General features: G+C 50.2%; 1 protein-coding gene across 4 annotated transcripts in view; it reads right to left on the reverse strand.

Moving 5' to 3' along the window:
- LOC116951132 (metabotropic glutamate receptor 8-like) overlaps nucleotides 1–18,086 on the reverse strand; it is a 253,016-nt gene extending 234,930 nt beyond the window's left edge. For 2 of the 4 annotated variants that reach the window (XM_032969575.2, XM_032969576.2), the window contains exons 1-2: nucleotides 17,866–18,001; nucleotides 10,937–11,935 (exon numbers count right to left, since the gene is read on the reverse strand). In XM_032969575.2, the coding sequence (XP_032825466.1) occupies nucleotides 10,937–11,539 (603 nt within the window). In that variant the 5' untranslated portion in view covers nucleotides 11,540–11,935; nucleotides 17,866–18,001. Of the gene's footprint in view, nucleotides 1–10,936; nucleotides 11,936–16,305; nucleotides 16,953–17,865 lie in introns of those variants that run through there. The other 2 variants (XM_076073488.1, XM_076073489.1) reach the window with 2 other exon arrangements.
- Nucleotides 18,087–22,021: the final 3,935 nt, after the last annotated feature.

A 22,021-nucleotide genomic window follows, 5' to 3' on the forward strand; every position in this document is an offset into this window, starting at 1 on the left:
AATCGAACCCGGGTCGCCAGGTTCGTAGCGTAGCGCTAACCACTACATTACCGCTTCCACACACACAGACACACACACAACAACCGCCATTCGCCGCTGACTTCACCACGACGCTTGTGCCAGGCCATGTGCACCTTGAGGCCACGTGAAGTGTCGAACGCCCGCTGGCAGGAGGTCATGGGGCAGACCCAGGTGCCACGGGTGGACTGACTGAGATGACTGGCTGATGCACCACCTGTGCCCCCTACTGTGCCAACCTGCTGTGTCTTAGTCACCCGCGCTCCGCTCGTTGTTGCGAGCGTTGCTACTCCGCCCTCCATTGTTGTATGAGGGCGATTGCCTCCATTCTGCCCAGTAGCATCCTTCACGAGCCTCCTCCACAGAGGCCGATCTTGATACCGCTGGTACCAGTCATCGGCAAGTCCACTCAGCTCCACGTCCTCCTGTACCACATCACTCCATCTCTTCTCTAGCCCGTGCCGCGCCCGTTTAGCCCCCTCGATCCGGCCGAACAAAAGCTGTTTCGGCATGCGATGGCTGGGCATGCGGGCTACATGACCCAGCCACCGCAGCCTTGCCTGCCGGAGGAGCTCACCGATGGGACCATGCCCAGGTCTTTCAAGGATTTGTGAGCTCCTCACACAATCCAACCTGGTTAAACCCAGGATGGATCGTAGGCAGGCCAGCCTAAATGTTTCTGGCCGGCGAAGATGTTCCATTAGGGGGTCCCGTTTCGCAAGCGTAGAGAAGGGATGGAATGACCGTGGCCGAGAAGACCTGAAGCTTAGTGCGGAGTGACAGACCAGGTAGCTTCCATACAGCGTTATGCAACCGATGAAAAGATATTGCCGCTCGACTGATTCGGAGTGAGACCTCTGCTGTTAAACTGGAGCCGGTCATAAGAACACTGCTCAGGTATGGGAAACTATCCACTCTCTCCACAACTGCCCCATCACCGATTGGGAGTTGTGGGGGTGGAGTGTCCGATGGTACAAAATACCCAGGCAGGTGCTTAGTTTTGGTGGGGCTGATGGTAAGGCCCCACCTCTTAGTGGCACGCTCCAGTCTCAGCAGCAGCGTCTCCAAATCCTCCTCTGAATGAGGAGCTATTACCAAATCATCGGCATACATAACGTGGTTGACCAATAGGGTGCCATCCCTTGACCGCAACCGGGCATCGATCAGCCTCCCATTATATCTGTACCATATGGAGATTCCACCATACAGCTATTGAAGACTTCACGAACTACGTGGTCAAAATAGATGTTAAATAATGTGGGAGCCAGAGGACATCCCTGCCGCACCCCAAGGTGTACAGGGAATGGCTCTGACTCCCAGCCACGTAGTTTTACCCGGGCCCGTTCACCATCATGAAGGTCCTTAATGATCGTGAGCAGAGGGTCAGGTACTCCAAAAGCACGAAGAACAACTCAGAGCCCAGGCCTACTAATGGTATCATAGGCCTTGACCAGGTCAATCAAGCAGAGATGTAGGTCTTGCTGGAATTCCCTACACCTCTGTTGTAGCAGACGGACAGAAAATATGACATCTGTGCAGGACTGCCCTTTCCTGAAAAAAAATTGGGGCTCCGCAAGCCTCTCCTCAGCGTGCCTGGCAAGGCGATGTTGAATAATTCTTGCCAGGACCATTCCTGGCACACTGAGGAGTGAGATGCCCCTGTAGTTGTTACAGTCTGTGCGGTCTCCCTTCTTAAAGAGGGGGACCACCAGGGCATCCTTCCAATCCTGCGGAACCCGTACGGTGGTCCAGACTGTTGTTATGATGTCATATAGGGCAGTCTGTGCACAAACGCCACCCTCCCTCAGCATTTCGCTTGGGAGATCATCTCTGCCCGCTGCCTTTCCTGGTCTCATACTCCGGATCGCGTCCATTGCTTCCTCAACAGATGACACCTCAGCCAGCCACTCACAGGGGCTGACTTCTTCCAATATTTGAGGCACCGCAGCCTCAGCAGGGTCATCCTCACTTTGTGGCATGATGTTTTCCTGGCTGAGGGATTTTCCCTCCCCCAGGAAATCACAGAAATGCTCAGCAAATCTGCAAACCTGTTCCTGGGGGTCGGAGATTGGATCACCGTTTTTTCCCCTAATGATGGTAATAGGTGTGGCGCTGCAGGTTACTTTTTGATGGAGTTAAATCGAGATTTGTGATCGCGGGCCACTGAGACAGACTCCATCTCCTCAGCAACCCGCGACCACCACCCATCCTTGCAGCACCTCATGGCTCTCCGAACCTCCGAGCGAAGGCTGCGGTAAGCCTCGTCATTCTCTGACGTGGGATTCTATAGCCGATGACAGTGGGCCTGTCGCTTTTTTTCAACCATCCTGAACACCTCCTCTGTCAGCCAGGGTCTCTGGGGAGGTCTGGACCGCGTACCCAAAGCAGCCATTGCAGCTGCATGAGTCACAGTCCTAAACCTCGCCCATTTACCCTCGACATCAGGGGGAGTCGGGGACGATGCCAATCTCAGCTGCAAGCGATGATGAAATTCTTACTTGCAACTTTCATCAGATAACTGAGACCAGGCCACTTTAGGTTGGAATGGGGTCCTGGGTGTACAACCACCACCGGAGTGGAAGAATGGCAGGAGCATCTTACCGATGACTAGTCGATGGTCAGAGGGCAGATCAGCTCTACGGTAGGTCCTGGTGTCAAGGACATGTGCTCGCATCCACTGGTCCGTCACTATTTAGTCCAGCAGATGTTCTTGCAATGACCCGGCATGCATCCATGATGTGTGGATGCGCCGATGCCGGAACAGCGTGTTGGTAATTACAAGCCCATGGGCTGCACAAAAATCTAGCAGCTTCCTACTGTTGTTATTGAGCTGATCTGGCCCATGCCCTCCAATCACACTAGACCAGGTGCCAGCATCATGACCAACTCGGGCATTGAAGTCACCCAACAAGATGACTCTATCCCGAGGGGCCACTTTAGCCAGCACCTGTGACAGGATGTCATAGAAGGCATCTGACTCATCGGCTTTGCCTGCATCCCTCCACGGATGTTCATCTTCGGTGGGGGCATAAGTAACCACGACCACCACTCCTCGCCTCCGGTTGATGGGAAGGCGAGCCCAAAGCAGCCTGGGGCTTACAGCTTCCCACACCTCACCACCACGTTCCCACGCGCCCTTTATTCTTTTGTTCAAAAAAAAGAGCCACACCCTGCTGTTTGGCAGTCTGCTGCCCCGAGTAGAGGACTGTCCACCCCTCATGGTGGCAGGAGCCAGAACCGGTCCACCGGACCTCCTGAATACCACAGAGATCCAGGCGGTACCGGTCCAGCTCCCAACAGAGGAGTGGCAGCCTCTCCTCCGCAGTGAGCGTTCGAACATTCAAAGTGGCCATCCGTAGTGGCTTTTTGTTGTTTCTGGAGGAGCCCCGAGGTAGAGATTCAATCTCCTGGCTCCGCCAATTGGGGTTTGGCCAGGAGACGTCATAGACGCCTGTCCCCCCAGGGCCTCCGGCACAAGCTTATTAGTTACATATTTTAGTCGTAGTTTAGTGGTAATTAATTGAAGGGGGAGGGGTTACCAGCCCCTCGCACCTGTCCAGAACCCCCATTTAGCCACTGTGGTGGTCACAGACGCCATGAGGGGAGGAGCCAATCGGAATTGGCCCTCCCCCCACAGCACTGTCCACGACAGAGTTGCCCATCCGCCACCGCGAGGATTTAGGGGGTTGTTTTGACACACACACACACACACAGACACACATACGCACCCGCGTGCGAGCACGGTACACCCCGTTCAAAAAGTTGTAACAATGATGCATTGGGAGATAAATAATTAGAAAATAACAAAACAACAGTGAACACTATATTTTGATTTAAAGCTTTAGTGACTGCAGGGATTCATATTCTTGGTTCTTTCACGTAGAAGGGAAACAATAAAATATATATTTTTTTATTTTATTGTTTCCCTTCTACGTGACTTTACCAAAAGAACCAAGAAAATAATAACAATGAACACGTTTCAGCTGTCATTGCGGTTTGCTGCGCCGTATCGATTCGGCGTGCCGCGGTTATTAATTTGAGCTCCATTACAATGTAGCAGTGAAAGTGCTTTACCCCTAGCTTTTAAGATAGTCCTTTAAAGCCATCTGGTGAAATGTCCCGGCTTCGGCTTTGCACCATTTACTTTTTGCATGAAGCCACAATTCACGTCCGTGTTAATTTCACAGGACTCAATGAATCGTTACGGTGTAATTATTGGCAAATCTTAAGTACACGGTATATAGAAATTAAAAGGCTACACAGCATCCATGGTTGAAAATGGACCGCACTATAACATTATTATTTTTCTTCTTTTTCTAAATAGCTTTTAGCAGTGTCGAACGTGCCTGTGAAATGTCAGGGTAAACCCCGAGTGGTTCTCAACGTCTTTGATAGGCCAGTCCGCGCTAAATCAATTTCTTTTTATCTGAAAATTGTGTTATTCGTCTATGTTTTAAGAGCTTTATTAACCTTTCCTATGATTTGAGCTCCTGCCGTGTCTTTGTATTGTCTGTTTCTGTCACATTTTAACCCGCACCTAGGGGACATCTGTGAAAAAAAGATCCCTACAGTATAAATAAATATTCTTATTCTGATGAAGACCGTTGGTACCTGTGAGCCGCTCCTCTCCTGCCCCCCCCGGCTTGCTCAGGCGTAAACACACAGCGAGTTCGCGATAGCACCCTAGTCAGTGTGGTGTTGGCAAGGCAAACGTTTCATGGTATCGGTGTGTTTCGTGTAAGGCGCGCGTTTCATGTTGTGTGTCAGTGTGTTTTGTGGGGAGGAGGCTCGTGAAGGACGCTGCTGCTACTGGGCAGTTGGAGGCAGTCGCCCTCCAGCAACAACGAAGGACAGAGGAGCGACGCTCAAAACAACGAGCGGAGCGCCGGGCGGCTAAAGCACAGCAAGTTGGCACAGTACGGGGCACAGGTGGTCCATCGGCCACTCATCCCGGTCAGTCGACCCGTAGCACCTGCTGGGTCTGCCCCGTGACCTCCTGCCAGCGGGCGTTCGACATTTCACGTGGCCTTAATGTGCACATAGCCTGGCACAAGCGCCTGGTGACGTCCCCATCACTTGGTGGTGGTTGTTGTTGTTTGTGTAAGGCATACATTTGATGCTGTGTATCAGTCTGCTTTGTGTAGGTAAGGCACGCGTTTAATGCTGCGTGTTCTGTCGCCGTAACGTGGCGCAGATGTTCCCCTTGCATGCAACAAATTGCTCCGCACGACATCCATCCTGCAGCATGTACCCCGCCTACCCCCACCGTGCTTTGGGCATTACACCAGAACATATCCCATTGGACTCGCTCAATAATTTTACAAAGTTCTTCCCGATCTACCAATTAAAATTGAAAAAAAAATCGAGGAATGGGATGACGGATTTGAAATCCCTAAAATCCCATATTGTTAGTATAGAATAGTATTTCAATCACCGGGTCAAAGGTAAATCATGCATATGTCATCCACATCAATAACGGACGTCCCTACGAGTTCAAATGCTGGCTGGGGGTTGACTCAGCCCATCATCTCTGCAAGGTCGATATAATCAGCACCACTTTGTGGGGAAGCCAACAGTGGGTGTCCTACGGAGAGACTGACGTTGGATCTGCAGCTGGGCTGCGGACAGGAGACGACTCGCGATGAAGGCTGACTTTCCTTTTGTTCTACGAACAAAAAAATACTGACAGACTCACCGACTCACAGACTGGATGAAGTTTCATACGAGACAGACCTATGTCCAGAGCTGTCGTGCATCATTCCCGCATCTTCATCATCATCGTGCGGAGCAGGTGAAATGCACTTTAATAGTAATAATAATAAAAAAGCCTTCGTCACACTGGGTAAAAGTAGAGATGACAAATGACTCAAATGTTATCACCACTTCCATCTGACAGCAATTACACATTTGCCAAGTGCCAGCAAAAAAGGGAAGAGTCTTACAGCCGTAGCCTCCCGTCACTAATTGTCACCCCTTTCTCCGGCGTTTGAGTGGCCAGAGAAAACCATTCATTGGCAAGAGTCAGCGGCTCAGGTCACACCGTTCAAGATTTGACAGTGAATAATCCAGTCAAAAACGTCACCACTGTCATCACCATCGTCATCAGTAAAAGACCGAGTTGTAAAATAAAGATAATGTGAGCAGTTAAACGCCTGGTTCGATTCAGTACACTCACGATGTATATGTCCAATGCCACTATCATCGCCATCATACTTGTGTCAGCATCATCATCATTAATTATATCATCGGTATATTATTTGGTTTAGCGCAGTAACGCACACACGAGGGTAGCACTAGCAAGTTCTTAATCTGTCATATATAGATGTATTAACATACGAGTGATTTCACTTCTGCAAAAATCTGCTTAGGAGGTAAAGAGTGATATCAAAAGTTAAATGGATACGATCTTGTTGACTATTTTCAAATGACAATGATAGATCATCTTGATTTGAAGCTTTCGTGACTGCAGGAATCCACACTCTTTAGGTTATTTCGGTTAAAGGCACGTAGGTAGAAACAACATAAAATAAATCACGACGTTTCGGGCGCAACACAAGAGGTGACAATCACGGCGGCTGCGACATCTGTTGCGAGCAACACGATGTCTGCTCGCGTTCGAAACGTCGTGATTTAATTTATGTTATTTCTACCTACGTACGTGCCTTTACCGAAAGAACCTAAAGAGTAATGATAGTTAACTTTGAGTTTAAGTTTGATCAGTGAAACACTTGACTAAATTAATCATCATCATCATTATCAACCGTAATTGTCAACATCATCATCATAATCATCATCTCAAAGAACCCGACATTTAATCTCAACGGACGACCGCTTGGTTAAGTACAGGAATGCAAACATGTACAAGGGGTGCACTAACATTGCTGAGCCTTATAGAACGCGCAATACCACGGAGACCATTCATGTTCCAGCTCACGTTGAGTAATAGTCAAAGAGCCAGGGATCAGCATCCTCTATTGCGTAGGTCCTTATTTAACACTCTGCCTAGAGCAGGTAGACAACTACGGACACTGATTATTTGGAATTCAAGCATTGTGCTGCCACGGAATCATTGTCGCTAATGATCAGGGGACCATTAGGAAATCCACGAACCAAATGTTGAGATCGCGGGGGTAAAAATTGAATTCTCATACGCGACCGGTTACCAAGCAGCATTTTGTCCTTGCAAGGGGGACCCTTGCAGATGACCCCGGACCCAATTGGGCTGTAACTGCGATGGATGGTGCAACGTGCGGAGGAGGCTGCGAGAGAGAGGTGGCTTTGTGGAATATCGCCGCGCTACTGTTGCACGGTGAGCTGACACCGTGGCCATCGGTGTGGGATGAGTGTAAATAATCTGTCGGGGAATGGACAAGGGGTATGTGTGTGTGTGTGCACGTTGGGTCACCAGACAACTGACGTGCAACATCAAGAGCGACTGTCCAAAGAACTTTCCCGTGACAGCTCTTGACCTCATGCGCGCAGATTTGCGACGTGTGTAAGAGGTGCTTTATTACCTGTGATGAGACCTGGGTTTAACATTATTACCATTCATAATAGAGGTTTTTTTTTATTTTCACGAGGTAAGGCCCAAAGAGCTCTATATAGCTCCTTTTTCAGAAGTGACCTGGCGACTAATGAAAGCCCAACGAAGTGGCTTATCATCGTAATGTGGAAATGTTAACTGTAGGAGCCAAATATTCTAAACGCATGTTGATGTGGTGGGACAAACCGGAGGACTCCAGAGAAAAATCCACACGACCATGGGGAGAACATGTAAACTTCAAATATACCGGCGTCAGGGTCAGGATCGAACCAACGACCTCCTCGATACCAGGCGAGGTAGTTAACATCGCGCCTAGTAAAATAACAAAATATTGTTTATCATTAGACCTCCTTTGCCAGTACCAAAATGTAATAATAGGGTTTGTCCCCTTTTTTCTGGCAACAAAACTGAAACTTTTTGACAAGGATTCATGTCTGCATTAACCACAATACCTGCAGTCAAAATGGAAACCAAAAACATGCTGTGATAATATATGCATTGTCCTTGAAACTGATTGGTCCACACCAAGGGACGGCTTTCTTTTGGGCCTCGACCCAATTGGTGCTTGACCAGATGACGCCAAAAGGTGTACAGCTCCAAAGACAATGCACTATCAAAGTAATGAGGGCTCGGGGTGAGCATCTACATCATTAGACCACCTTTGCCAGTACCAAAATGTAATAATAGGGTTTTTCCCCCTTTTTTCTGGCAACAAAACTGAAACCTTTTTACAGGGATTCATGTCTGCATTAACCACAATACCTGCAGTCAAAATGCAAACAAAAAACATACTATGATAATATATGCATTGTCCTTGAAACTGATTGGTCCACACCAAGGGACGGCTTTCTTTTGAGCCTCGACCCAATTGGTGCTCGACCAGAGGACGAAAAAGGCATTCTGACTGCAAGTGTTGTGGTTAATGCAGACATGAATCCTCGTAAAAAGGGGAAAACCCCTATTATTAATATAACATATGGTTTAGTTTAGATTTAAGAGCATATCAGATTGGGAAGTGGTACAGATTGACTTCATGTCACGTTAAGGAGATGCCCAGGGGTCAACGTTGTGCAGACTTGCATGAGTCCATCATCGATTCTGTCAGGGAAATTCTACTTGGAGGAACTCCTGCGTCCTAACTGTTCCACACAAGCCGGCACCAGTGATGGACTGGGACTAGAAACGGGCCCAGGCCTTGTGTTAAACGCACAGCCGGGCACAAATTGCCGTGCCGATCTCATTGGCCCTATTCCTGTGCTGGCTCCCCCCCAAAAAAAAAACGAATGGGGCCGGTGAGGAAGGATCTTTGGGGCTGCCCGAATATAGGGAACTTCATTCCAGCTGAGAGCTAAAATAAGCAACGAAGCTAAGACATTAGAGGTAGTTAAATATTAAATAGAACATACATTAATATATTTTTTTTATTTAAAGCTTTCGTGACTGCAGGGATTCATATTCTTGGTTCTTTCGGTAAAGTCAAAAAAATAAAATAATAAAAATATAAAACAATAAAATTCTCGCGACGTTTCGACTGCAACACAAGCAATCATCATCAGGTGTTTTATATATTTTTTAAATTATTTTATTGTTTCCCTTATACGTGACTTTACCGAAAGAACCAAGAATGTTAATATATTTTATTGATTGTTTTATATAAATATGTTTTCTCTATTATGTTAATATATATTTTAAACTGATCACATTCACAATTATGTCACACAAACCGTGCCCACTGGCCCTCAGAATGGACCAGCACCATCATGGACTGCTGCCCCATGGCCAGTCCGGTGCCTCCGCTGCCACCCAGTGACTTCCAGCTGCATCCCCCAATTTAAGGGACATCTGTGTGAGAATAATGATGAGGATGGTGGTGATTTTGATGACGGTGGTGATGATAGTGATGTTTGTGGTGGTGATGATGGTGGTGACGATGAAAATGATGGTGATGGTGGCGCTGTTGACGATAATTATGGTGATCATTATGATGATGAGCAGTGTTGTAAAATATCAAACCCAAATGGCTAACACAGCATGAGGATGCCTTCACCCAGAAGTGGATTGACAAAGCTATACATGAGTATATGCAATATACAGCGCAAGCATCATCATCATCATCAGCCTCAACATTATCATTATCAGCTGTAAAAGCAGCAGCATAATTGTCACTTTCGTGCCTTAGTTGCCTTTGATTTGTAGCCTCGTTGGTTAAATTCAGGTCAGCCACTATTAACACGCGTGTGTATGTGTGTGTGTGTGGAGCGGTAGTGTAGCGGTTAGCGCACTGTGCTATGAACCCAGCGACCCAGGTTCGATTCCCGCTCACGGCCAACACCCAGTGACGATTATCTGAAACAGTCCTGGGCCTCCCCTAGGTCGACTCAGCCTCAAATAAGTACCTGGTGCGGTGTGTGTAAACATCGCCACTGGGAAACAAAGGCGGTCGAGCGTGGTGCTGGCCACCCACCCCCTCGTGTACCTTTCCGGCCTTTATAGGTGCTCACTAACAGCACTTGCCCCTACAGTCTGTTAAGGCTATACGGGGGGCGTTCTCTTTAGATAGTGGCAGTGTAGTGGTTTGCTCAATGTACTGTGAACCCGGTGATCCAGGTTCAATTCCCGCTCACGGTCAACGTAAGTGCTGATAATAATATAATCTAAACCGAGTGCTGTGCCTTCCCTAGGTCGGCTCAGCCTTAAATGAGTACCTGCTACGGTGTGTAAAACATTATCATTGTGAAGACAAAACCTGCTGGGTGTGGTGCAGGCCACCCCCTAGTGTGCCGTACTGATCTTAATAGGTGCTCGCTAACAACACTGCCCCCAATAGTCTGTTCAAGGCTATGCGGGGAATATTTACCCTTGTGTTTAGAGTGGTGAGTATATTTTTGGATGATGCCCTCGGTAATGGTTAATGTCACAGTCAGGTCTCATCTTTAAATCTAAATCAGTCCGACGTCTACCCTACCTGGGTAAACTTTTATTTTAAGATACCTGGAAATGCAAGCACTCATACACACAGTCTGTGTGCATACCTGGATATGTACCCACTCACACACAGTGTATGTGCATACCTGTAAATGCACTCACACACAATTAATGTGCATGCCTGTATATGCACCCACTCACATACAGTCTATGTGCATACATGTCTATGCACCGAGTCACACGCAGTCTATGTGCATTCCTCCGTATGCAGCTACTCACACACACACACACCTCTGTATGAACCCACTCACACACAAACAGCCTATGTATATAACCCGCAATATGTACCTACTCACAATGTAAGCACGCGCACGTCTCAACTCAACAGACACACACACACATTAAAACAACAGCAACAACAGCAACCACCGACGGCAGGTGGCCACTCACCTGGAAGAGACGCAGGATGTTGGCCACCATGATGGACACGGAGCTGCCCGAGGCGCCGATGACTCCGACGATCCTCTCGGGTTTGGTGAACACGGGAGCCTCCCCGTTTTGACAGCGCACGTCCGACGTGTCCTTCTCGATGAGCGCCTGCACGAACGTGAGCGACTGCTCCAGCGCGTACGTGTCCCGCGAGCACGTGTCCAGGATCCTCGCGCCGAGCGTGATGTTGGGCAGCAGGTCGGGGTCGCTGTTGATCTTGTCGAGGGCGTAGAGCATCGCCTCCATGCGGTGGATGCCCTTCTCCTTCTTGATCTCGCCGCACGCCACTCCGGCGGGGCCCTTCGAGTGCACGGGGAAGAGGCCGCCCAGGGTGATGTCGCCTTCGATGCGGATCGAGTGCGAGTGCGTGGCTCGGTCTTGAGCCACGCTCACAGGTAAAGGAGGGAGCAGGAGAAGGAAGAGGAGGAGGAGCAGCGGCGGCATCGGTGGCGGCGGCGTCGTCATTGGAGTCGCGGCGAGTCTTGCGCCCAGCAGCGGAGACCTCGCGCAGTGGGAGGAGAGCCAGGGGCTCGTCCTGCTGCATCGGCTGGGCGCGACGTGCATCCTTGCAGAAGGCGAGGGAGGATGCGTGCTGCTGCTGCTGCTGCAAAGAGCGTGGAGAGGCTGGCAGCAGGAGCAGCAGGGGTTTACTTTATCCAGAACCTGAGAGGCTTGAGGGAACCCTTCTCGTTGGCTGGCGCATTCCTTAGAGAGCGACGGTGGAGGAGGAAGAGGAGGTGGTGGTGGTGGTGTCGCCGCGTGGGTTCAGAATGTTCTGGAGAAGGTCAGGCTGGCTGTTGTCATTGGCTCGGAGCGTGGTGGCTTCTGATGCGTTCGGCATATCCTCCGGAGATATGCAGATGAAGTGACGAGGTTGAGCACGTTGGCTGCGGTGGTGGTGGTGGTGGTGGTGGGAGAAGCGCACCCTCCTCCAAACGTGGATTGGATCTGCGCTCGCGTCTGAGTGCAAGGGAAATGCACCCAGCTCACAATCTCACCCCCAATCATTTTTTTCTCAATCGTGTAAATGCGTTGCTTTCCATCTCTCTCTCACACACACAAATATAACGGAGAGGTTTTTTTTACCACTATTTTTATTTTACTAGGTAAGGCCCTATCTTAGCAATATTGCACTTTATCAGAAGCGACTTAGTCACAAATGATAGCCCCAACCAAGTGGCTTGTCACGTGGAAATGCACATGAGACCAAATACTCTAAAGGCACGCTTCTAAATGTGGAGGGGAAAACCGGAGCCCACAGGGAGCACATGCCAACTCCACATATACAGCTGGTGTCAGAGTCCGGATCGAACCCACGGACCCCCTGCACACCTGGCGAGGTAGTTAACATCTCGCCACCGCGGCGCATACATAAATACAGGGGTGGCCAAAAAGTCAGGACACATACGGTTACTTCATTTCTTTCAACACTGGCAATTACTTATTTTAATTGTTTCTTCAAAAAGTTAACATTTTATCTATTATCATCATGATTACAATCTATTTTTGCTGTGGGGGTCACTTAATATCTGACGCTTATAAAACTCGACCAAGAACCCTGAATGGATTTAGACGCAACACAATGGACGAATGGTCAAAGATTACGCGGCTGTAATATCCCTACACAAAAGTCCTGAATTCATTTCAAATGAGAATTCATGCAGCATTCATGAATGTTAATGGGAGTCAGTTTGAACATTTGTTAAGATAAATATAATAACCCTATTTTGTCCTGACTTTTGGGCCACCCAGTATATTAACGCCCACAGTATTTCGGTTATAACCACCTGCAAACTCACTTCGCAAGCGTCGTTTCTCATTAGCTAGAAAGGTCTGGAATGAAACTGCAAGGATAGGCACCACGTTTATTAAGAAGAGAGATCGAAATGTGCCCAAACATAGTGAAACATAATATGTGCAAACATTAATACCCTTTAACTCAACCAAGTGTATACGAAGACTTGGGTTATGAGAGCAGATACAATAATAAAATAGCACTGGAATACAATCTAGCTAGTCTATCGGGTCTTTTAAAATGAAATCATCAGACGCAATCGTGGAACACTGAGTATGGAAACACAATCACGCGGGAAGTACATTGATATGCATTGCGCGCGACTTTGATATGTACACATCAAAGTCGCATACACTACGCACACTAAAACAGAATGAAATGGGCCTCCTTGTGTCACTCCACTGCTGGATGAAGTGCTCTTTCCACACACTCGTAACGTAAGGTTGTTTGACCATACTTCACTGCTGTGGTCAGTGCGGATTGGTGATGTGGGTTGATTAAAAAAAAAAACAGCGAGGTCGACTTGCCCTCAAATGAATACCCGCGTGTGTTGCGTAAACATCGCCACTGGAGAGACAAAGGCGGTCGGGCGCGGTTCTGACCACTCGTGCGACGTTGCCCGGCTTGACAGGTGCCCGCTGGCACAGCATTTGGCCCCAACATCCCAGGAAAAGGCTACCCCGGGGATCTTTGCGTTGGTGTCACTTATTCATTTCGCACGGACGCGAACCGTGAAGCCAGCGGACACACGCGCATGAACGTCCTGAGACGACGTTCATGCGACGTCAGCAGTGCACCCTCGTTGCCTCTTCGACGCCGTCCAGTGCGCGTCACCTCCCTCGACACGAATACACACAGACGGGGCGAAAGTACCTCTCGCAAGGAATCAAACTCCATCGCAACGCAACTACCACTAAACTACCCTTTGTCAAGTAACTGCTCGACGAAATGTCGCTCCTGGCTTGCGTGTGTCGAGCTGTGGATTGCGAGGTAATGGGGGGGAGGGGTCAAATGTTTGGCCATACTTCACCACCCTGGTCACTGCGGCTTGGGAATGCGGGTTGAAACATTAGGTTCCGATATCATTCGTTACTGATGTTAGCCGCGGTCGGCGATCAACACTTACAGTATATACAATGTGTATATATATGTAAACTCAGCATATGTGTCAATAACACTGCTGCCTTAAAATTGGAGAGTATATGATCGGCGACGTTTCGCGCAATGGCCTTTATTTACAGCACACGGAGAGGCCACGGAGTTTGTGCTGCGAAGAAGAACCATCGCCCGAAACGCCTCCCGATAAATGCGTTGTTGTTCCCCATGCAGTATTGTTGACGAACGTGCTGAGTGCTGTTGCTGTTGTTGTGCATCACTGCCAACGCAGGCATCGTCATCCTCATGGAATAATTGGCACCTGTTTGTATGAAAGGGTGTGTGGTCACGTGAACTAAGGTGCGTCACAGCGTCACTCGGTTGTCCGCCCGAATGCACGCCTTATTAGGTGCGCGTCAGCGCCTGCCAAGTTGGTCATTTATTAGACTAAATGGCCATATCGATTGGCCCAAAGGGGGTATATCGATTTATGTAAAGGTGGACTATCATTAAATATTGGTGACCGCTAAGGCATCTCGCACCGACGCACAACTTTTGCTGCACACAGACGCCGATAATAACCAGCTCCGGTACACGCCGTGAGCATCGCACACGTCACAAAATACAAAGAACCCCCTGATAGCCTTTGACAAGCTGTTGGGGCAAGTGCTGTTAGCGAACACCTACGAAGGCCTGTACAGTGGTGTGGTCAGCACCACGCTAGGCACCGCGCCCGACCGCCTTTGTCTTCCCCGTGGCGATGTTTTCCGATCGCACCAGGTACTCATTTGAGGCTGAATCGACGTGGATGCTGCTGGAGGTGAACGGGAACAGAACTGGGGGTCGCCGGGGTTCCACAGCGTAGCGCGCTGGCCGCAACAAAGACAACGCAGCCCCCGGGGAAGCCTCAACAGAATATTTGGGGCGAGCGCTGTTAGCGAGTGGCACCTCTGAATGTGACAGTACTGCACCACCGCTCCTCGCGTACAAAGATCCCCCGTATAGCCTTAACAGATTGTAGGGGCAAGTGCTGTTAGCGAGCACCTATGAAGGCCGGAACGGTACACGAGGGGGTGGGTGGCCAGCACCACGCCCGACCGCCTTTGTCTCCCCAGTCGCGATGTTTACACACCGTACCAGGTACTCATTTGAAGCTGAGTCGACCTAGGGGAGGCCCGGGACCGGTTCAGATAATCGTCACTGGTGTTGGCCGTGAGCGGGAATCGAACCCGGGTCGCCAGGTTCATAGCGCAGCGCGCTAACCGCTACACATACACAGACACACACACAGACACGCACAAAGAGACACGTCGCCAGCCCGTGACCAAAGCACCTCCGATCTCGTCGGATCTTGAAAGCGATAAACCAAACCGGACGGGGACTGAGGAGTCTTTGACGTTGGCTGGATGACTTGGGGAGGCGGAGGTGGTGGAGGGGGGGGGACTGACCAACATGCCTTAAGAGATAGGTGCAGCAGGTGTTGCGAGCAACAGGGGGCACTGTCGCAAAGCCTCCATCGTACCGCCGTAACCCGTAACAGTCCGGTCAAAATAGAATCCCGGAATGCGCGTGTGGGGGAGGGGGAAGGGGGAGGGGGGGGGGGATCCCTCATCCAGCAGTGGAAGAATGAGCTGTGTTGTACAATGTCGCTCTGGGCGTCCGTGCCAGAGGCTGCGGCTAGCCGCTGCCGCTGGTCGAACTGGGGGGTTCAAGCGATGCACAGTCGTGTCAGAGGCTGGGACATCATCCTACGTTCCTGCTTCTCGATCTCGGTGTCGAGATATGCGTTCGAGGAGTCGGTTTCTTCCCGTCCAATTAACGACATTCAGTAAAGCCAACCCGATCCTTTGACTTTCTCGTCGCGCTGTCCAAATGTTCTACAATTTTAAGCAAGCCTAAATAAATAATGAACGCGTCGCGTACGCGTGTACACGGGAATTTTTTTTCGCACCGTACGTGGCCAACCGTGCCCAAACGGAGGTGTACGGACACTGATACTGTTCATACGTCAATCCATCCACTGCTGAGCGAACGCCGTGTCAGTAACGGGGGATGCTTGACCATACTTCACCACGCTGACGAGCGTCGTTTTGGCGAATAGGGGAGAGGCGGGCAGTGGTTTGGAATGGAACTCAGGCTGGCCGAGATCCCCTGCTGCTCCCACCGAAGCGACACGTGGCTGTGATATTTTATATTAGCTGCCGGCGCTGCAGTCAGTGGTGTGGACGTCGATAAGTGGCTCCCACGGCTGAAACACGCCAAAGACAAAGATTCCCTCGTTATAGCCTCGCCAGGCTGTTCGGGGCAAGTGCCGTTAGAGCAAAGCGCCAATTAAGCCCGGCACGGCACCACCAGGGGCTCGCTCGTACGGCAATCACCACAACCAGTTCGTCTCCGTCTCTCCAGCGCGAATGTTTTACACACCGCATACCATACTCACGTGTGAGGCTGATTTGCTCCTACTGGAGGCCGGTGAAGATATAGTTTTCACAGCTGATGTTGGCCGTGAGCTGGAATTGAAATCGGGTCGCTGGTTGGGTTTGTAAGCAAAAAAAAAGCCCTAACCGATCACCAATCCAGCATCAAACAGGAATGCATGCAACCAAGACAAAGATCCCCCGTATAGCCCTTAACAGACTGTTGGGGCAAGTGCTATTAGCGAGCACCTATCAAAGCCAGCACGGTACACGAGGGGGTGGTTGGCCAGCACCACGCTTGGCCGCCTTTGTATCCCCAGTGGCGATGTTTATACATCGCACCAGATACTCATATGAGGCTGAGTCGACCTAAGGGAGGCCCAGAACCGGTTCAGATAATCTTCATTGATGTTGTGCCGTGAGCGGGAATCGCACTCGTGACTTCCTGGCCCGTAGCGCAGCGCGCTGACCACTACACTACCGCTCACCCCCCACACACACACAGACACACACATATGGTGAAAGCAATCAACCTCCTGAGCTCGCAATGCAGATGTGCTAAACCCCCTTGCCTATCCCTTGCATCGTAACACCACGAAGTCGGCCGCGTAGTCAACCTCGAGTGACGAGTCCTGTGTTGCACTGGCGTCTCCGTGAGCCCAGAGCGCAGGGAGCTCTGTGGGCTATCTTACAAGTGGGTCTCCTCGTCCATCGGACAGCGCAGGAGGCAAATCGCCCGCCGAGCGCGCGAGACAACGTCGGTACAGCGAGCGGCGTGAGCGCGAATCGCTGCGATGCAACGCCGTGATCACGTTCAGGAGATGATGATGATGATGACGATGATGAAAGTGACGGTGAGTGTTGTTTTTATTATCATAACGATAATGTACGGTCCCGTTTGTGTCCATCATCCACTGCTGGATAACGGCCTCACCTTCCCTTCCTCCCTACCTTGGATGGGTGACCCAGTATTTAATTGTAATATCATGATAGAGAGAATGATTACGTCAATTCGTTGCTGTGAAGGCTCGCGGTCGCCAGGGTTAGTCATTGGGTGTTATACGACCATACTTCACCACGCTGGTCAGTGCGCGTTGGTGATGAGGACCCGGGGTTTGACCAGTCCCCAGTTTAAGGAAATTTCACTCGCCGCTGGTCATTATCGGCCCGTGGCCGGGAATCGAACTCAGCTCGCCGTGTTCAAAGCGCACACTGGCATGAAACCACTGCGACACCGCTTCATTACCACGATCATTAACGCGACGCATTACGTAGACACGCGCACACACACGCGCAGCACAGCACTGATACGGTTTTGTGTTCAGTTTACAGAAGCGTGCTCGGATGGTGGTGGTGCTGCTGGTGGCGGCGGTGATGGTGGTGGGCAGCAGCAGCAGCAGCCAGATTCATTCTGAGAGCAACGTCCAGTGCGCAAAAAGCTCCGCCACCGCAACACAAGTCCGAACGCAGAGCGCGAGACACCCTCAGCACTCGCTCGCTCACTCGCTCGCTCGCACCCGCTGCTATAACGCGGAGCGGCAATCGGTGCGAACGAGGCGGTAATTCACGAAAAGTCACCGCACCTGCACAATCGCGCCTCCTTCCACTTCGAGAACGCGAAACCCCTCTCGGTCCTTCAGTCCGTGCCGTCCGTCGCTTGCCGACTTTCGGATGCCAGGGGGTGGATGAACGAACCGACGGACGAGCGGGAGAGTCACGAGGAAGGGGCGTGGGAGCGCTGGTGCACAGCAGTGCGCTCTTGCTGTCTCTCTCTCTCTCTCTCCCTCCTGATTGTGAATTGTCGACAGAGAGAGAGAGAGAGAAAGGGGAGAGCGCGCGCGCGAGAGAGAGAGAGAGACGGGAGAGAGAGAGAGAGAGCGTGGGAGAAACCCTTAGGCGACTGTGCCTCTCGTCATACTGAATTGGACTGAGCCGGCACCTCCGCGCTGTACGCCTCCTCCTCCTCCACCTCCTCCTCCTCCTCCTCCTCCTCCTCCACCTCCTCCTCTTGCTGCTGCTTAAATGATTAATTTGCCATAGCGGCAACGACGCCTGTGCTTCAGAACAGCACGGATCCCGAAGTAGGCAGAGCACGCCGGACTGTGGCGCACGCTCGCGATGCCCATGCAACCACGCGCGAGTCTGTTCATTCCTCCAAATATACCGCAGCTATTAAGACTACTTTATAATTTGTTTAAACGTGGCCGTCATCGTCGCCGTCGTCAGCCATGCCCAATCCACTGCCGGATGAAGAAGGTCTTCCTCGAGCCACAGTCGCCTACCACGAGTCTGCGATGCATTAAAGCAGCTGGCAGCACGTGCGCACGAACTGATTTCATCGCTCCGTCTCCCCGGTGGCCACGACGTGACTGTCGTTGGGGGGCGTACAATGTATTGACGTAGACTATGATGCTGATGATGATGATGCTATTAATAACATGAGACGTGACGGCTTGGGGACGCATTCCTTTAGCAGTGGGTTGAGCACGGCTGTTGCTGCTGATGAACGTGATTTGCGATATTTATTTATTCACCCGGGGAAGCATCGGGGAGTCCCATCACTGGATTTCAAGAAGGTCCTGCGTTGCAGAAGTTTGGCCATTTCCACTGATTTGTTACTGTTAGGACCATGCTTGTTTTTGTCATCGGAGTGCTTTCGCCCGTAACATCTGGCAACCCATCAGCATTTATCGAACAGGTCTGGCTCTGCTGATGAGATTGTGAATGTCGAAACCCGATCGGAGTTTGGCTGCTTAAACAAATGCTGCTGGGTAATATCGATCTGCAGAGCAAATAGCCCGATGGAGTGAAACAAAGTAATTATGTCCAAACGCGTTTTTGTGGAGGCGTCGCTTATCTATTTATTTATTTAATCGACATTCTGGAGTAAAACCCGGAGAGCCCGGAGAAAACCCTTCGAGAGGACACCCACTCACCAGTGCCAACCCCTTGGCCCACCGTGCATCGCCATGCGCGCGTGCACGGTTGGAAGGCAGCAGAGGGCAGTGCCACCAACATCCGATTTGCTGTACCGCACTCCAACGCTCCCGCGTCTGTGCATCCCCGATTGTCGCTGACCCGCACTTCACCTGCGCGGTGAAGTGCGGTCAGAATAACACCGCGCGGCAACGCAGCACGGGCAGGCCGTACATCCCGGCAGTGACTTGACAAAAGAGGGCCGTTATATGCGTATGTGTTCAATGCAAAAATAATACATCTGCAAATACATCAATCTGCTTTGCGGCTATGAGTTGCAATTGGATTCCAGAATTGATTTGCGCTTGTGTTAAACGTCGGGGTGAATAGTAGCGGCCTCTAGCGCCTGGATAAGGGTCACGTGAACCCGTTCGGTACGCACGCGCACACATGGAGCGGGGGTGGGATCGACTGTGTCCAAACCACGGGACCCAACAACGCACGAATTGTAAGCCAGCCGAATCGATGCTGAGCGATAATTCCTCGCACGGTACGACAACCCGCGCTCTGCGATCTACCGCGTAAAAGCGTAGCGCTGTAACTCAAGCGCATTCGTCAGGCGCCAGTCGTTTGCCATACTTCACCGCACGATGTCATTGCGGGTTGGCGAGCACCTGTTATGATATCGCTCGCCGCTGAAGTTAGCCACTGATGGGCCAGAGTTCCCTGGGTGTCACGCCGAGTGCAGCGCGCTAACCACCACGCCACCGCTCCAGCCACGGTGACTAATTAATCGCTATGCATGCGGGATTGTGTACATGCAGTCGCCTTCAACTGACCTTAGCTGCGAGGTTCACACACGCTTGTTTTCAACGTTACCATTGAATATGCAAAACATTAAGCAGTGCTTTGCTGCTGAAGGTAAAAACAAAAATACGAATAAAAACCCTGCCGCCTGCTACATTGCTGCACCTACACTCACATGCACAATTGCGCATCCTTGCCAAACGTATGTCTTCTATATATATATACAGTACAGACAAATACGCCCCCCCAGTCTAGCCTTTCACAGACTGATGGGACAAGTGCTGTAAGCGAGCACCTATGAAAGTTGGCACGGCACTCGAGGGAGTGGATGGGCAACACTCACGCACGGCCGCCTTTATCTCCCCAGTACTTCAGTTTACACACCGCACAAGGTACTAATTTAAGGCTGAGTTGACCCGAGGTGGGGGGGGGGGGGGGGAGACGGAACGCCAGTATCGGTTCAAATATCTGCCACTATTATTGGCCGTGAGCGGAAAAAAAGAACTCGGGTCTCCGGGTTCGTAGCGCAGTCTTCTAATCACTGCGCTACCGCGTTCCACACACGCGCATACACATAAACAGCCCCTACTGCTGCTGCATTAAGCGCGTTTGCTCGTGGCCGTGTCTCGCGTAATCCGTGCAAAAATGATTTTGCTTGCAGCTGCGGAGGGGACGGAACGCCGGGTGTGTGCACGGGGCTTGTGTTCGGCATTAAAGCTCCATCTTGTGGTGCGGATGATGATACAATCGCGACTCGAATGCCCCCACCAGGCGAGTTGGGGATACGCTGTGCTCCGAATTGCAAGTTCCGACTGCAATCAGCACCACGGACAGCGACTTAGAGTGGAGAACCCCAAGCAGGGCTTCATGGCGCTCACATAATCATCATCGGCAGCGTCATTATCATCATCATCACACACCATCTATCTACTGGTGGAAGAAGGCCCATCCAACAAGCCCCCAGCTGAATCTTGACGGTCTTGCGAATGTTACGATCCATCCAGCACCCGCAGTACACGAGCTGATTGCATGCATCGCTCCATCTCTGCTCTGGTTGCCATTCTGTTGTTAGCCTCGACTGCCGGCTACGTCACAGCGCAAGTCTACAACACCTGGTTTTCCGAGGCATCCTCTAAACACATTTGTCAAAAGGAAAAAAAAACACATCAACTCTCTACTCACTGAAGTTTTGGGCAATGGCCCTTCTGCAGTAGAGAAGCCAAAGAGGTGGAGTGGGGAAAATCGTTGGGGACAGCACTTTGCGCCACGGGAGATTATACTACTTAAAACGGACGAATGTTTTCTGATGAACTGTTTTTAAATTGTCATGTGAATAGTTGCCAAAAAGTAGCAGCTGAGTAACAGACAACCCCTTCAATGAACACAAAGAGCTTGACCAAATACACTTTTTTGTATTAAAAGTATAATTATAAAATGTTGTTTCCAGATTGCGTTATGGGTATCCCTGTTCCATTGAGGTCAACCAGAATTTGTATTATCCATTTATTTCCACTTTCCTGGGCCCAATTATCAATTTTATCGGATTAGAAAGCCACTCAATATTTTTTTTAATGGGATCAAAGAGCTTTTCAAATGTTTAAAATTCCTGAACCTTGCAAGCAGAGTAGAGGAATTTGTAATCCAACAAGATTGGACTCAAATTTTGATTTAAAGCTTTCGTGACTGCAGGGATTCATATTGTTGGTTCTTTCGGTAAAGTCACTTAGAAGGGAAACAATAAAATAATAAAAATATAGAACAAAATTCTCACGACGTTTCGACTGCAACACAAGCAATCATCATCAGGTGTGAAAATCACAGCAAGATGGACTCGTCCATCTGAATAACTGCCAAATCGCTCTCCGTGGTGCTAACGTAAAAAAAAACGCCACTTTTTTCAAATTTTCTTGTTGTGGTTTTCACACCTGAAGATGATTGCTTGTGTTGCAGTTTATTATTTTATTGTTTCCCTTCTACGTGGCTTTACCGAAAGAACCAAGAATAAGAGTTAAACAC

Source organism: Petromyzon marinus, chromosome 42 (genome assembly GCF_048934315.1).
Source record: "Petromyzon marinus isolate PM22_M1 ecotype Great Lakes invasive population chromosome 42, UKy_Petmar_22M1.pri1.0, whole genome shotgun sequence".
NCBI classification, from domain to species: Eukaryota; Metazoa; Chordata; class Hyperoartia; order Petromyzontiformes; family Petromyzontidae; genus Petromyzon; species Petromyzon marinus.